This window comes from Drosophila subobscura, chromosome E (genome assembly GCF_008121235.1).
Source record: "Drosophila subobscura isolate 14011-0131.10 chromosome E, UCBerk_Dsub_1.0, whole genome shotgun sequence".
NCBI classification, from domain to species: Eukaryota; Metazoa; Arthropoda; class Insecta; order Diptera; family Drosophilidae; genus Drosophila; species Drosophila subobscura.
In genome coordinates, this window is record NC_048531.1 from 1,006,897 (window position 1) to 1,024,364 (window position 17,468).

Below are 17,468 nucleotides of genomic sequence, written 5' to 3' on the forward strand. Positions count from 1 at the left end.
CCTAGCACTTGTGCAGCTCTTTTCGTGTCAGGGTCTACGCCTTGGGGCAAGTTTACTCTGGCAGCCACAGCACAAGTTGTCGATTAAGCCCTGGAAATTCTTATAGAGTCCAGCAACCAATTCACCCAGGAAAACCCCTGAAGTCACACCTGTGCTGTTAGAAGGGAGTTTGGGATTAGGGGGGTTGCGTAGACAATGCGAGAAGCTGGCACTTTGTTTCACCTTTACAACCTTGAAGAGGGCGCTATGAGTTGAGCCATTTGAAGCATACAATAAGATTGTATATAAGGTGTTCGTAAACTCTTGGCTCTCGTACTTCCATCTCTCTTTAGTTTGATTTAGCTCTGAAGTTGATTGCTTAACAGTATCAAGTCTTTTAAACTAGCGCGATAAACGTAAGACGTTTCACCATTATGCCATTTCTTGTGGACTGTATGTACATATGTACATACATATGTATGTACCTATAACGAGTGGGAACGGTTGTGAGACGCTTCGTACGCGTCACAACTTTTAGTCAGTCAAAATATCTGTAAATTAGTGTTTTTTTTTTTTTATTTTACACCATTTAGAAGTGACCATTGACCAGAAAGAATTAAGCATGCATAAGCAAAGCTGCTGGACGGGATGGGGATAGTCACTGCAAATTAATTTCTTCATTTTGGCTTTAATAATGATCCATAGATCTGATAGATATAATCATTTACTAAAAAATTGAATTTTGAGAAATTTTTAAATACACTTGTAACAGTGTGATATAACATGCGTCTTCACAAAAAATTTGGTGACTTTACCACTTATAGTCTCTGATATCCTCGATAGTGATGCTAACCAAGAATATAAATATGTATATTCTTTATGGGTCGGAAACGTTTCCTTCTGTGCGTTACGCCCTTTGCTCCGACCACAAATAAAATATACCTTATTTACCCGTATAAAAATGCCTGGAATATTTTCTAGAGTTAAAACTCAGAAACGGTGCCATGACGAAAAGTGTTAAATATCTCTTTATCGAAATACTCTGGCAGTTGGGCACGCAACCCCCAAAAACGTCCTTTTTTATTTTTTAATTTAATTTAGGGCGTCTCTCCATAGATTTTGATGAAAATGCCTTAAATGACGCAAAAATCAACATTTTTGCATTTAAAGCTTAATATTTCCCAGGCGGTAAGCTAAAACCACAAAGTGTTTAGAAGCTCTTTTTAGCTGCATCAAGCTGAAGCAAAGAAAGTTTTTCACAGTCAGATCTAAGTTACTTAAGTTGTTTGAAAATAGAAGCCGCTCGTATAAAAAATATTAAGACAAAAAACAAACTTACAAAATGTATTAAAAAAAAGGTCTGGCATAGAAAAGTAACCATAATTAATTAACAAAATTTTAATGCCCGAAATAAGTATATCAGAAAAAGTCGGTTTTGTTTCTAATGGAAAAAAAGTTCGATTTTGTCGAGTGGTGTAATCTGCGTTGTGGTTCTGGTCTTTGCTTGGCCGCAAAAGCTTTCGAGATGGAATAGCGAAATAGCACAAGTACGCAAGAAGGCCACAAAAAACCGTTATGTGACGCTGTCGTTGCGGACTTACATACATACATACATACATATGTATGTAAATGCAATGGAAATTCTTTTTTGCAATTTTCTTCTTCACTGACTTCAACATTGCAACAACCCTAAATTTTCAAGCCTTAGGTTATTTCCCAAAAATTTTAATTTCTCAGAAGAAGCACAGATGCTCTAGAAAAGTTGACATACAATTTAACAAGAATCGAATACTCCACAATATATGTACATAAAGTCGTATGGTTCCGGGGGCTGTCAGGACCTTTGCAAGCTTCTTAAATAAACAAATTTTTGTTACAAACTTATACTTGTTAAACGAATAGAGATTACGGAAAATATAAGGACCATTTCATCTGTTCAAAGTACAAAAAAAAACATAATTAAAGCCTCTCTAAAAATTGAACTTAATTTGTTTAGATTGTTTTAAATTGTATACCAATTCAAAGTTGCAAGAAATTATTTTTTTTTATAGAGCTTTCATCGCTAGCTAACAGCTCTGTTACAAAACTGTTAACTTAACAGTGGCAAGCAATGGTAATATTTGGACTACACAACTTTAAAGATAAATGTTAAAAATATATTATTTCAGGAACTTTTGAAAAATGGGTTTTGGTCAGAAAAAGTGGTACAATTCCCCATAGTGCGTTGGTTCGATCAGCTGTTGTTGTCGTTGTTATTGTTGTCCGAGCTGAGACGGAATGCGAAGAGAGCGAAATTAATTGCGTGCATGTGTGCGTGTTGTGATCGCCGTGCCGGGCAAGCGCTTCTCATAAATAAAAGCCGTTTTTGAACTACTTGTTCAAATCAAAATTGTAGGTGCGATCGTCTAGTAGCTCTCTGCTGCCCTATGGTGCGCCTTTATACGTTTGTCCATTGATAGCGCTAAACTGTAACACCGATCGCGTGTTGTGTTGTGTTTTGTTTAACAAATGTTGTCGAAACAGGCGAATTAAATCGGGACTGGAAAGTGCAAGTTACATAAGTGCATAACAAAAAAGGCGAATTCTATTTGTGCGCCAAAATGAGCGTCGAAAGGTAATTCAAACCAAACAAAACAAAGTATTACAGAATATACTCGTATTTACATACATAATATGTTCATGTACAAACATATGTATGTACATATGTATGTATGTACATGTGTATTTGTTTCGATTGTGCCAATAATTCATATTCATCCGAATTGTATGAGAATTTTCTGTCTGCCCAGCTAAAAATACAATATTCGACTTTAAACCCTCTAAGCGTATGAAATAAAACGAGTTTTCGGTTCTTTTCGCCGGGTATAGCCTTCACCTGTTGTCAGGTTCAGGTAGACAGACGGGTGGACGACCACCACCACCGCACTAGTGCTTCAATTCTGAGATTACTGTGTTTTGCAGCACCACCGCCATCGATAACATTCGCCTAATTCAGTGCTATCTCAACGAATGTGGGTGGCCCTCGTACTACGAGTATACATACATACATATGTATGTACATTGTACATACATATGTTTGTGAATTGTATTCGTTTCCGTTGACCAAATGCGATTTTTTGGTTCTTGGCTGCTCAATGAAATTGTGGAGTGGGGCAGATTTGTAAAAAAATGAATATAAAACATTTTCTTTGCTGTATTTTTTGTATGACTGAGATTAGATAATTGGGGTTTTACAGACAGAACGAGAAGGGACGTGTGAGACGCTTCTTACGCGTCACAACTTTTATACCCGGCACTCAGTACTACTTCTGCAACTTAGCGGTTATTTGTCAAATTTTACATTTTTTCTTCATCTGTCATCTACATTAACAACACTGCTCACGCCAACACGCTCCTTTAGCTCGCCACCCTCCCCTAGAAGCACACACTGCAGAGTCGCGGCAGAGGCAGCGGCAGAGGCAGCGGCAGAGGCAGCGGCAGAGATGTGTCAGGGGCAGAGGCCATAAACAGCGTGAAGCAGAGTGTGAATGCTGCGGGACGGGGTGGGTTTGGCCACTGAAAATTAATTTCTTCATTGTGGCTATAATAATGATCCAATCAAATCCCAATTTGGTGATCTGATAGATATGGTCATTCCCTACGGAACGGCGTTTTTAGTTTTCTATTACCTTCAAAATTGTAGATTTGGGAGGTTTTCGCCCTTTTGCGGGGGCGGAGGGGGGCGGGGCTCATTTTTGAAATACACTGGTTTCAGTGTGAGCATACAGCAGTCTGGTGCCAAAATTTGGTGGCTCTAGCTCTTATAGTCTCTGAGAACTAGCCGACAAACAAGACGGACGGACGGACGGACGGACGGACAGACAGACATGGCTCAATCGACTCGGCTATTGATGCTGATCAAGAATATATATACTTTATGGGGTCGGAAACGTTTCCTTCTGTGCGTTACATACAACCGTTATCCGCACAAATACAATATACCCTATTTACTGTTCGAGTACCGGGTATAAAAACGTGCCAAGTTGTTGGGTAAAAAATCATAGTTAAAAGAAAATGACTTCGCAGTGAATTATATACTCCTACTTTTCTAGAATTTAACAATAATAATAACCGTGCTGACGAATGTTTTTGCAGATTGAATTACAGATTGACTGATTACCAGATAAATCAATTGTCACTATACGAGAACATGGTACTACTGAATTATATCAGGAATATTTGTTGCTGTTAATTAACCTTAAAAGCATTTAAAGATAACATAACCCATGATTGATCAAATAAAATATTTTTAGAATATTGTGAAATTTATCGTATTCTCAAACGGTGTGCTCCGATATCTTCCTAAGTTGCTTAATTGGGTTTGCGTACTCCAGAAATTACTCGCTTATTAATTAAATGATAAGCCCATTGTCCTTGTTTAGAATTTCATGTAAGGAAACTAACGAGATTCCCACGCTTCTGGCCTGCTTTATCTTATCTTTCGCAATTCTGCGATGCAATTTAATTGGTAGGCAAACGCCGGGTGAACCGGGCTGTGGCTACCCATAGTAATATGCTTGTGCTTATTGATTGGACTGACTAATGCCGCTATAAATGATTTCTCTGCGATTGATCTGTTATCAAATACTTAAGTTGTGGCGTCAACAGTGCAAGAGCATATCATACCTTTTCTATTGATAATTAATTAATATTTTGTGTTTCACACATCCAAAAATCGATAACCAAACAGACTTGACTGGCTGCGTTTAGCTGGTTTACCTAGAATGGCAAGTCCATTGTGCGATTCTTTAGCAAGAAGCATCTTTAGGTGTTATAGTTGCAAAGCCGCCTAAAAAGTATTCTGTTGTATATTCGTTGTTGTATGCTACGCCACAAACTATAATGCCTGGTTTTATGATTTGGAATATTGAACCTCCGTCTTATCGATACTTCCTTAATCAAAGTCGAACCATTTTCCCTTCCGATAATGCAATATTATTTGTACCCCGAAATTTCTGATTGTTGTCTGTTACTTTGCCAAAAATGGCTGCATTACTTTTTTTTGTTAATATGCGTATCACGAAGAACGGATTTATGGTGTGGCCAATGCTAAAAGTTGTACAATATATGTATCTTCAAGGCAAGCACTTATTGGAATACTTAAAGAATACTCATAGCCTTGGCATTGACATTGGCACCAGAGTGTAATTCGATGAATCAATACCTCCAAGCGCACAAATAAAAGCAACCCAAAAGGGGTTGCCGAGTTTGTTACAAAACACCAATCCGAGTTTGCTTTTTGTTTGGTTTTTTTTTGCGTTATCAACGCGTAGCAAGAGCCAACACAAACTCAAACGCTAAATTTGTAACGTAGGCCAGGCATTAACCTCTACACTTCCTCCCACTCTCAGGCGGCCCTATATCCACAGATGTTTCCATATTTGCCCCGCGCCCTTTTTTGCGTGCTGGAAAGAGACAGCAACTTAAGTGACTAATCTAAAAAAAAATCATTTTTCAAATTTATTGGCGAGTACAACAATAAATGAAAAAGGTGGAAGTACAATCTGACCGAGTGGCGTGCTAAAAGCGTTCTAATTACCATGGAACTGATTACAGACCAGAACAGACAGTCGTAGGGCCTGATCCCTGATAATTGCAAATTTTATGGCAATTTAAGATAGGAATATACATACATACATATAAGTAATTGCTTAGGTTTTGTATTACTTCCGTGAAATGTGATAAAGTTAAATATAGAAAACTGTAGCAAGATATATATTTATGCAGGCTACATCTTATTAGGGGCTCGTTATTTTTAAATATTTTATTTTTTTATTTTCAAAAACAGGGATGACGTATACAGCAGTTTTATGCCGAACAAACTTGCCTATAGTGTGGTGCCCGGAACTGAGTTCCAGTGCAAACTAACCCACCAAATCTCTAGGAAGCTATCGACCATCGATGAGCAGGACTATGAAAAGGCTAATCGAAGAGGAATGATAAATCAGGTGAGCCAACTTTATATTTGGCTTTGAAGCTACATAAATGGACAAGTAAGTATTTGTGATGAAAAGTGGATGTACATATGTTACGCACAGAAGGAAACATTTCCGACCCCATAAAGTACATACATACATATGTATATATATTGCTGTATCCATAATTTTGAAGATAAAACGTATTCCGTAGGGAATGCTCACATTGCTTAACTCTACAATCTGGTAAGTCCTTGTCAAAGATCTGTCAAAGATCGGCACTGACTAGACATGCGAAGACGTGGAAGATACTACCTATATATTTTGTGAAGGACAAAACGATAAGATACGGAATTGAACTGAAATTTCTTTACACAATGCTTTGAAACGCGTTTGGTGGGGGCTACATGTGGCACTCATGTGACGAAGGCTCTCAAATTGAATGGAATCGATTGGGGCTGAATTGGCTTTCTTTCACTTTAGCGTGCCCGCAAAACAATTTAATTGGTTATGTAGCAGCAAGGGCAATCAAGAACCAGCTGCGAGATCGTTTATCACTATCACCAGAAATCATAAATGGTCTCATGTTCATGCAACGGCTACCCTACTACATCAAGCCGCCTGTGGTGTATTAGTCGCAACTTCAAATAAAGCCAATTATTGTGCATGATGTTTTAAGCATGGGACTTTTGTTCCATTTTCACTGAATTGAGCTCTTGATTGACATTTTCGCTTGATTCTTCCAGGTTCTGGCCACCTGCGCGGTCTTGTTGCTGTCCGCCGGCTGTGGCATGCCCATTGGATTCTCAGCGGTATTGCTGCCCCAGCTAAGTGATGGAAATACCACAGAGATACCCATTGATGTCAATACAGGCTCGTGGATAGGTATGTTGAGGCGAAAATTATAAACTGCGACAAGATCTGTGCTGTTGGTTACCCTTATTACATTCTTCTAGTCTAAATATAATCCGGATTCTGGATTTAATCCGTTTCTTCTCTCTCTTAACCTTAGCGAGTGTCCACAGCTTGGCCACACCCTTTGGTTCGCTGCTGTCCGGGCCCCTTGCTGACTATTTGGGACGCCGCAAGACTCTGCTGGTTTCGGTGATTCCCCTCTTTTTAGGCTGGACCACGCTGGCGACAGCCAAGAGCGTTAAAATTATGATTTTTGCACGCTTTCTGTGCGGCTTTGCCACTGGCATTCTGGGCGGACCAGGGCAGGTGAGTTATCCATTTGTGTATGTCCGTTCTTCAGTTCATTCACTTTTCCTCCCATAAATGGCCTTAAATGGCTCATCCTTGAACCATATCGTGTGCGGGACAGACAGCTGCTGACAAGTTGTCCAAGCTGGGCTGCCATTGTGTCTGTGATAATGCGAGTAAGCCGGCTGTTTATTTATTTACTCGTATGTTATGGATTTGTCCGTGACTTATGTTGCGGCCAAAATGATACCGATAGCCGGACACATAAGCGCTGAGGTTTTCGTCATTTCCATTCATTAGTGTCGACTTGAAATGGCCGCGCATCATTTGCATTAGCACAATCATTCCGCACACACAACCGCTCCAGTTCCGGATTCTTGACCTTAGTCTACAATAATGCTTTGCTATTATTGTCATGAGAGTGGTGGGTGGGTGTGCTATGGGGAATGGGATGGATGCCTTCTTAATGCGACTGTTGCGCGTGTGTGTCGTCTCAACAATTTTTCGTTTTCTTAATGGTTTGATTTACGATATTATGATTACCATCCAAGAGTTCCCCCATTCAGAAGATTAATATTGAGATTTAGACTCAGAGATTATAATGTTGATGCTTTTGTGACCATCCATTTCATCAAATCGTTTGTTTGTCTGCGACCACAAAATGTTTTACTTCTTGTGTAAGGTCAGGGCTTAGTTGGGTCACTTCTACAATTCAACAATTGGTATTTTGATTTTAGTTTTTGATCAAGATACCCTTTTGTGTTGCTTAATATTAGTTGGTTAATGTTAAATCTCTGTCAACTCTCACAGGTCTACATAGCCGAGACAGCGGAACCCAATCTGAGAAGTCTTCTGATTGGGGCACCCTACGTAGCGTATTCATGTGGCATACTGCTTGTCTACTCGCTGGGTTCGCTAATGTACTGGAGGAATGTAGCCTGGTGTGCCAACCTACTGCCGTTCCTCGCTGTCGTCTCTATCTACTGCATACCGGAGACGCCGGCCTGGCTGCTGCGCAACGGCCATGAGAAGAAAGCCCTGAAAGCCCTGAGCTTTCTCAGGGGCAGCGGGATCAGTGCCCAGAAGGAGGTGAATGAAATGAAGATGAGGCTGGAAAAGGAGCGGGCGTCCAACAAGACCAACGAGAATATCTTTAGTCTGTGCTGTCAGCGGGTTGCTATTAAGCCTCTGTTCATCGTGATTGTGTTCTCGCTCCTGCAGATGTTCTCTGGCACCTTCATTGTGATATTTTATGCCATCGATATTGTGTCGGAGTTCGGAGCCGACTTTGATACTAAACAGGCTGCGATCTGGACGGCTGCTGTTCGGGTCGTCTGCTGTATGATGTTCTGTGCAATTTTAATCTTTGTGCGGAGGCGTCGCATCATGATCCTGTCTGGTATCGGCTCGGGCGTATTCTGCCTGGCTTTGAGTGGCTTCATGTACGCTCGGGTGGGTCATCCTAAGATGTCGTACGATGTGTTGGTGGCTGGTGTCTGCCTTTTGGGCTATATCGTCTTCAACACAGCGCTAATGGTGATGCCGGGCATCATGATTGGTGAACTGTTTCCGGCCAGGATTCGTGGCCGAACGGCAGGCGGAGTGTTTGCCTCCATGAACGTGGCACTGTTCATCTTTGCCAAAGGCTTCCCTGCCCTGCAGTCGCTGCTAAAGATGAGAGGGGTCTTCCTGGTATTTGGCTTTTCCAGCTTCCTGCTAACCATCTTTATGTCGCTGTTTCAGCCCGAGACGAAGGGTCGCAGCCTGGAGCACATCGAGGACTATTTCAATGCCAACAACTGGCTGTGGTTCCGTCGGGATCGTGGATACAAGACGGTCAAGCTCACGTCCCTACAACCACTCAAAGGAAACGCAACGGAAAGCGCTTAAATCACTCTTAAGGGAACTAGATTCTATACAGGGCTGTTAAGATTACAATTAGTTTGCTTAGTTATTTTATGGCGTACTCTTAGCTATATCCGTAGTGCCTTGCAGTTATTGAAATCTGTAGATTTTCCGGTGTTCCCCAGTCATTCCAACATGGTAATCTTCACGCACTACGTTTATCAATTAAAATTGTGATAAATATGCTTTAAAATGTATCTCTTTTTTAATAAAATTATACAGACATATGTAAATATCTATGTGATTAGATGGTGAAGTTTGTTTAGATGAAATTAACTGGTTTTATTTTTCAAAATCAGAAAATTTATTTTTCTAAACCAGTATACTCGTACATACATACATACATACATACATACATATGTACATACATACATGTGTACATGCATACATGCATGCATGTGTACATATACACTCCCAATCAGACGAATAGACTATCAAATTTTCGAAATGAAAAAAGTTTCTTAAAAAACCAGCTACGAATGATAATGGAACAAATTTATTTTTCCATTAATTCCTTTCCTCATTTAAAAAGTAAAGAATTTGACTTCTAAGTTAAAAGGTTTTTTTTATGAATTATTTTGTGTAAAAACCCCAAAAATAAGGCCAGGTTAAACGATCACTCGAATAGACTCAATAATGAATATTAGGCAAAATCTTTCAAAAGCTTTGTAATACATTTTGTTTTTAAGATGTTTGGAGCTTAACTAATAATGTTTGTGGACAATTTTTTTGGAATGGCTTGGTAATGTCCTTCAGAACAATAAAATTAACGAGATTTTAAAGGGTTCAATTAAAGCTCGCTGCAGGCCTGTCTGATGCAATTATGTAATGGTTTAACTTCTTCAAATTGTTGAGTCTATTCGTATGATTGCGAGTGTACATATGAACATATGTACACACATAAGTATGTCAATTAACAGTCTATTAACATAATCGACACGTCGATGGACGATGGAATTTGACGATCTGATTCCCAATTGGTAATGTTTCAAAGAGCTCTATGCATGTTACATACAATATGTATTTTTAAACCCGGTACTCGAAGAGTAAATAGGGTATATTGTATTTGTGGGGAAAAGTGGATGTATGGATAGTCATATGTAATGCAAAGAAGGAATCGCTTCACGACCCCATCAAGTATATATGTACATATATTCTTGATAAGCATCAATAGCCGAGTCTGTCTGTCCGTCCGTCCGTCTGTTCATCTTGTTTGTCGGCTAGTTCTCAGAGACTATATGAGCTAGAGCCACAAAATTTTGCCTCCAGACTGCTGTATGCTCACACTAAAACCCCAGTATTTTAAAAATTAGTCTTCTCCCGCCTCAACAAAGAGCAAAAATCTCCTACAGCCACAATTTTAAAGATAAACGAGAAGAAACGTGTGAGACGCTTCTTACGCGTCACAACTTTTATACCCGGCACTCAGTACTACATCTGCACCTTAGCGGTTATTTGTCAAATTTAGCATTTTCTCTTCATCTGTCATCTACATCAACAACACTACTCACGCCAACACGCCCTAGAGCAACACAGTGCAGAGTCAGGGCAGAGACGCGGCAAAGACGCGGCAGAGACGCTGCAGAGGCAGAGGCAGAGACGTGTCAGAGGCAAAGGCCGCTCACTGCGCGAAGCAGAGTGTGAATGAGAGAATGTGCAAAAAACAAATATAAGCTGCGGGACGGGGTGGGTTTAGCCACTGCAAATTAAATTCTTCATTGTGGCCATAATAATGATCCAATTGGATCCCAATTTTGTGATCTGATAGATATGGTCATTCCCTACGGAATGGCGTTTTGCGTTTTACGCCATTCCGTAGGGAAGAACTATATCTATCAGATCAACGAATTGGGTGAAAAAATTAATTTGCAGTGGCTAAACCCAACTCGCCCATCAGTTTTTTTTTATTTTTTGCACATTCTCTATTTTTACACTCTGCTTCGTGTAGTGTGCGGCTCTAGGGGAGGCTCTCTGAGTACCGGGTATAAAAGTTGTGACGCGTAAGAAGCGTCTCACACGTCTCTTCTCGTTTCAATTGTATTTTTCAACAAATGAAGGGAACTAAGCTTTCCTTGAGGGAAAATCGTGTCGGATAGTGTTAAAAAAATAAAAATGTCCATGCTTATAGCTAAAACAGTGCTGACCATCAAAAATGGAGTCAAATTCCGCAGAAAAATATATTAATCTATGAAATAAAATATATGGGTAAAAACCCAACTATTTGGCATTAATGTAATGTTTTAGATGTTGTAATAGTTCATGGATATTTATTTAAATACCAATACTAATAAACTGTTACAATTTTAAATGCTTCAGATACTTGAACTGGGTTAACAGTGAGTTGTTCAATGGGTTAAGTTTAACTTTTTCCTCGGTATATTTACGGTATATTTTGAAAAGAAAACGGTATATTTCGGTATACATCTAAGGGTCAAACGGGATAATCTACAAATCCGGACAAAACAATATGAACAGCGTATGGCTACTAAAGTAAACTATTTAAATAGTATATAACAATGAAAATCTGTTCGCAGGAACTGAAGACCAAAGTCGAAAGCTGTGCACACACAGCGGAGGATTTCACGCGCCTCTACTACGCTTCCTTCGACAATCGTCGCCATGTAAGTTCCCCACGCCGGGCGGCGGCTTCTTTGCAATGCGAAATAACATGCAAAATAATGCATTACATTAAAGCAATTGGGGCGTCTGTACCTTGACAATGCCGTCTTTAGCTGGAATGGAAATGGAGCTAATGGACGTCAAATGATCGAACGCTATTTTCTGGAGTTGCCTTCATCAAGCCATCAGATGAACACCCTTGACGCCCAGCCGATACTGGATGCTGCAGTGGGAAATCAGCTTACGTACTTAGTAATGGCCAGCGGCACTGTCAAGTACCACGACCAGCCGATGCGTAATTTCCAGCAGTCGTTTATTGTAACTGCCGAGGACGACAAGTGGAAGATCGCCTCGGACTGCTATCGCCTGCAGGAAGTGACCCTGTGATCAATGCAGGGGTTATTAGTTCATAATGTCTTTTTACAAACACAAGCTAGACTAAAGATGAAACATGGATATTTTTATTTACATGACTTATTAGATGCAAATTTGCTAACTAATTAATTGTCAGCTTCCGTCATAGGCTTCTTTATGGGCGGCTCGTCTCTGTCTGTGGGCAGTTTTTCCGAGAATATTGCCTTGGGCTGAGTATCTTTATAAGCTGGTGCTATCCAATAAGGATTTTCAGCCGCATCTTTGGCGTACTTGAGAATGGCCTCCCTAGGATCCTGATCATCGTCTACTCGCTTGCTCAGGCCGAGGTTGCGAATAACATAGGACGAGAGCGTACCACCGGAGCTGGCCACACGCCCACCCTGTCCGCTGGTGATGGGCAAGTCTGGACGTTTTGACTTTACAGGGTCCATACGAGCCTTCTCCATCTTCTTGCGGGAGGAGCGGGACTTCTCCTGTCGAAACAGCGGCAGAGCGTGAGGAGTGATAATCTGCGATACGCCCACCATCTCCATCTGTTGCCGCTTTCGGTGGGTCTTGACCACGCACAACGTGGCGCCCCGTATGCTGCGTTTCTCGTCGTACAGGCACTTAATAGTGCCGTTTCCACAGCTCACAAAGAGCTGGTTTAGTTTCGGATGCCAGAGCGTCTTGACCACATGCGAGTTCGACACGGGGGTGCGTTGAACTTCCTGAAAGGTCTTTGTGCTGTAGAAATAGAGATTAGCTTCGGCCTGATTCTTCGGGAGGGACTCGCCAGTGACCAACAGCCGATCGTCTGGACTAAAACAACAGTCAGTGGAGTCGTAGCGAGAATACAAATTGCTCCAAGTGTGCAGGGGCTGTTTGAATTGGCGCAGATCCCACAACTTCATGGTCTCGTCGTTGCTCCTGGTGGCCAGCTGCAGGCCCATGTATGAAAAAACAATTGATGTAATCTCCGAGCCCTTCTGGTGGGCCCCTCTCACGCAGTGGGTTGTGTTCACAAACATCTTGCGTGTATCCCAAGTCTGAATGGAGCCGTCCACGCAACCGGCTGCTATCAGAGTGGCATCTCTATTGAAGTTGCAGGACGAGGCGTTAGTCCGCAGGCCCCCCATTGCCCTCGTCTTGATAACCTGAACTTGTTCTTTGGCCTTCAAGCCCTGCCAAATGCGAAGTGTTCCATCTAGAGCAGCCGTGAGGAACTGCTCCCGATTAAAGGGATGCCAGCAGCCCGAGGTGAGCTGCGCCACGTGCCCCTTTGTGCGGGACATGTCCGATATGTATTGGTCGCCCTTGCAACACTCTAGCTTTTCAAACCCATCGCGATCCAATACCTTGGCCTGAGCATTGCCAGAGATGACCAAGATCATCTCCCCGGTTACTGAGTACTGTAGGGCTCGAATCGGATGGTTCTCGCATGGCTGTAATTGCCGGAAGCTCCGCATGCTTGAGTCCATGCCCACAAAGTCCCAAAAGCACATATCGTAGTCTATGGAGCCGGATACTAAACGGGCACCGGAAGGATCGCCTGCCAAGGCCAAGACAGCTCGTGAGCCATGCTGCATTTGGACCTCGTGTGTGTAGGGTATGCGTTTTGAGAGGCTTTGCTCATCATCAGAGTCCTCATCAGAGGTGGACTCGTCATCGGAGTCTTTCACCTTATTGGTGGCTTCGTCACTGTTGTGTCTTTCTGTATCTTCGAGTGCTGCCGGTGGCAATGGCCCGATCACATCTTCCTGCTCCTGCTCAGGCACCTCTCTCTTCTTCTCCACGACGGGATGTGTGATCTTCGCCTTGGCTATCTGCTCATTAATGTCAAACACTTGGGCTGCTTTGCGTCCGAACCCGCTGATGCCCATCACTTCCTTTAAGTGCTGGCTTTCAAAATCTTCTGCAACATCTTCAATTTGTCGAATCATTTGCTGTTTGTCCATTTTCTTAAAGCCGCCTACTCCACTGCTTCCAGAGTCATTCACCTTTTCATTCGCACCTGCATTTGGCCCGTCAAGCGATTGGTTGATGCTTAATTGGATTTTCCCAAAGGATATTTTACCACGTTGCATGGCTGAGAACCTCTACCAATGCTTAGCTTTTATTTAAATAAATATTTTATTTTTTGTTGTTGTTAATCCCAGTCCAGTACTCAGATGCGCACAATATCAGGGATGATATTTACAGTTGAGTACTCAGATCAGCAGAAAATATTCCAGAAACGCAGCCGAATTAATACTACACATACCGCAGCGAAAGAAACAATGTATATATCTTTTGTCGACAGAGACAAAAAACAAGGAAAGCAGTAATAGCATTAAATGAGGACGATTTAAAATGTATTAATGCAGTCGAACAAAAACTGATTGTATGGATATTAGAATTTATGAATCTTATACTCTAATTATTAATTTACATATGTTTACATATGTTTATTGCATTCCTGTCCCACCGGAATGGATTAATCCAATAATGCGGTGCTGCTGCATGCATGGTTGTCCTCCCAGCTCCATATCCCCTCTGAAATAACACACTGCTCCTGCTTTCATACAAACAATGAGCTATTAACTGGTTTAATTTCGTAAACAAACAGAAAACAGTATACCTGAAAGCATGCACTTTGTCCACAGAGCGAAATAAATGGCACTTTCTGTCGCAAGAAAGTTTTTCGCAACTGAGAACTGGGCTTTTGCTGGAAATATTAATTAGAATATTAAAACCGAGGAAAATTATTTAAGATTTTCGGTATATTTACGGTATATTTTTAAATAAGAACGTATATTTTGGTATATTTTTCAGGGTCGTGCGGTATCCCTTATCGATATATCCGCGGTCTTTTTTGTTGTCTGCGGCGTTTGCTCGTGTTAACTTTGAAAAGATTTGTAACTAATTTCCGCTGGTGGCGTAATTATTTGGTGATTTTGAGTTCTTCGTTCACTGGGAATCAAACATGACGGATTCCTTGGAGTACAACGACATAAATGCCGAAGTCCGCGGTGTCCTGGTGAGTCGCAAGAAATGCAATAGTTTTTCGCACATTTCGTCTGACTTGTTTATCCCCTCACCTGTCAGTCATCCGGTCGTCTGAAGCTTACTGACCAGAATATTATATTCAAAAACACCAAGACGGGCAAGGTGGAGCAGATTTCGGTGGATGATATTGATCTAATTAATTCTCAAAAATTTGTGGGCAACTGGGGACTGCGAGTGTTCACCAAAAGCGGGGCGCTCCATCGCTTCACCGGCTTTCGTGACAGCGAGCATGAGAAGTTGGGAAAATTCATAAAGGATTCGTATTCGCAGGAGATGGTGGAGAAGGAGATGTGTGTCAAAGGCTGGAACTGGGGCACGGCTCGATTCATGGGCTCCGTTCTGAGCTTCGATAAGGACTCGAAGACCATATTTGAAGTGCCGCTCTCCCATGTGTCTCAGTGTGTGACTGGCAAGAATGAGGTCACTTTGGAATACCATCAAAACGACGATGCGCCAGTTGGCCTCCTCGAGATGAGGTTTCACATTCCAGCCGTAGAGTCGGCGGATGATGACCCAGTGGAGAAATTCCATCAGAATGTGATGAGTAAGGCCTCGGTCATCTCAGCGTCTGGCGAGTCCATTGCCATCTTCAGAGAGATTCAGATACTAACACCACGCGGTCGCTACGATATCAAGATCTTTTCGACCTTCTTTCAGCTTCATGGCAAGACCTTTGACTATAAGATACCCATGGACTCGGTACTACGCCTGTTCATGCTGCCACACAAGGACAGCCGTCAAATGTTTTTCGTGCTTTCACTGGATCCTCCCATCAAGCAAGGACAGACGCGTTATCATTATTTGGTGTTGCTCTTCGCACCTGACGAGGAGACCTCCATTGAACTGCCATTCTCGGAAGCTGAGCTGAGAGACAAATACGAGGGGAAACTGGAGAAGGAGTTGTCGGGGCCAGTCTACGAGGTGATGGGTAAGGTAATGAAGGTGCTAATTGGGCGCAAGATTACCGGGCCAGGTAACTTCATAGGCCACTCGGGCACGGCAGCTGTGGGATGTTCTTTCAAGGCTGCCGCTGGTTACTTGTATCCCCTTGAGCGTGGCTTCATCTACATTCACAAGCCGCCCCTGCACATCCGCTTTGAGGAGATTAGCTCGGTGAATTTCGCTCGTAGTGGCGGATCCACACGATCTTTTGATTTCGAAGTCACCCTGAAAAACGGAACCGTGCACATATTCTCGTCCATTGAGAAGGAAGAGTATGCCAAGCTATTCGACTTCATAACACAGAAAAAGTTGCATGTGAGCAATATGGGCAAGGACAAGAGTGGCTACAAAGATGTAGACTTTGGAGACTCTGACAATGAGAACGAGCCCGATGCTTACCTGGCCCGCCTCAAGGCAGAGGCCAGAGAAAAGGAGGACGATGATGATGACGGCGATGATTCCGATGAAGAGTCGACCGATGAGGACTTCAAACCGAATGAGAACGAATCGGATGTAGCCGAAGAGTACGACAGCAATGTGGAAGGTGATTCGGATGACAGTGATGCCAGTGGCGGCGGTGGAGATGGTGACCTTGACAGCTCGCCCATGAAGAAGCACAAGGAAAAAAAGAGCGAGAAAAGGGAGAGAAAACATAAGGAAAAGGAGAAAACGGTAGAAAAACAGAAAATCTTAATATTTAGTTTTTATTAAACATTTTTGTACTTTCCAGAAAAACCCAACCAAGAAGAAGGACACCGGAAAGCCCAAAAGGGGCACTTCTGCCTTTATGTTGTGGCTTAATGATACCCGTGAAAGCATTAAGCGCGAAAATCCTGGAATCAAAGTCACCGAGATAGCTAAAAAGGGCGGCGAAATGTGGAAAGAGCTGAAGGACAAGTCCAAATGGGAAGAGGCCGCTAACAAGGATAAGCTTCGCTATCAAGAAGAGATGCGCAACTACAAGTCCGGAGCGGGAGGCGGCAGAGAGGACGACAACGGCGGCACCACCAAGGAAACCAAGAAACGCAAATCAGAGCCATCGCCAACGAAGAAAGCAAATACCTCGGGAAGTGGCTTCAAGAGCAAGGAATACATCTCGGATGATGAATCCACCAGCGACGATCAAGAAAAGGACAAAGAAATCCCAATGAAGAGAAGCAAATCAGCAGCTGATGACAAGGATAAGAACTCGAAGAAAAGCGAAAGCGAAGGGGAGGAGAGCGATGATGCAAGCAATGCCAGCGAAGAGAACGATGAGGAGGAAGATGAGGGCAGTGATTAGACTCCCAGTCATTCAACCCTATTCCATAATTCAGTCACACAGCCACCCAAACATAGTTGTTAAGTTCCGCCTAAAAATATGTTTTTGTTTAATTAAAACTTCAAGTGCAGAACAAAGCTCAAGTAATTATTTGATATGGTATTAATAATTGCCCATAATGATTGATTTTTATCAGCTTTATT

General features: G+C 42.1%; 4 protein-coding genes across 4 annotated transcripts; 3 read left to right on the forward strand and 1 right to left on the reverse strand.

The window, feature by feature from the left end:
- Positions 1 to 2,381: 2,381 nt before the first annotated feature.
- On the forward strand, positions 2,382 to 9,255 carry LOC117891170 (facilitated trehalose transporter Tret1-2 homolog). The gene is made up of 5 exons (XM_034796492.1): positions 2,382 to 2,593; positions 5,807 to 5,966; positions 6,680 to 6,818; positions 6,946 to 7,154; positions 7,947 to 9,255. The coding sequence occupies exons 1-5, from the start codon at positions 2,580 to 2,582 to the stop codon at positions 9,024 to 9,026; spliced, it is 1,602 nt and encodes a 533-aa protein (XP_034652383.1). The 5' UTR covers positions 2,382 to 2,579; the 3' UTR covers positions 9,027 to 9,255.
- Positions 9,256 to 11,431: 2,176 nt separating this feature from the next.
- On the forward strand, positions 11,432 to 12,128 carry LOC117890962 (NTF2-related export protein). Its single transcript, XM_034796101.1, has 3 exons — positions 11,432 to 11,517; positions 11,576 to 11,662; positions 11,736 to 12,128. The coding sequence occupies exons 1-3, from the start codon at positions 11,509 to 11,511 to the stop codon at positions 12,045 to 12,047; spliced, it is 408 nt and encodes a 135-aa protein (XP_034651992.1). The 5' UTR covers positions 11,432 to 11,508; the 3' UTR covers positions 12,048 to 12,128.
- Positions 12,100 to 14,182, reverse strand: LOC117890961 (gastrulation defective protein 1 homolog). The gene has a single exon (XM_034796100.1). The coding sequence runs from the start codon at positions 14,099 to 14,101 to the stop codon at positions 12,161 to 12,163; it is 1,941 nt and encodes a 646-aa protein (XP_034651991.1). The 5' UTR covers positions 14,102 to 14,182; the 3' UTR covers positions 12,100 to 12,160.
- Positions 14,183 to 14,866: 684 nt separating this feature from the next.
- On the forward strand, positions 14,867 to 17,415 carry LOC117890579 (FACT complex subunit Ssrp1). The gene is made up of 3 exons (XM_034795516.1): positions 14,867 to 15,033; positions 15,102 to 16,676; positions 16,735 to 17,415. The coding sequence occupies exons 1-3, from the start codon at positions 14,980 to 14,982 to the stop codon at positions 17,284 to 17,286; spliced, it is 2,181 nt and encodes a 726-aa protein (XP_034651407.1). The 5' UTR covers positions 14,867 to 14,979; the 3' UTR covers positions 17,287 to 17,415.
- Positions 17,416 to 17,468: the final 53 nt, after the last annotated feature.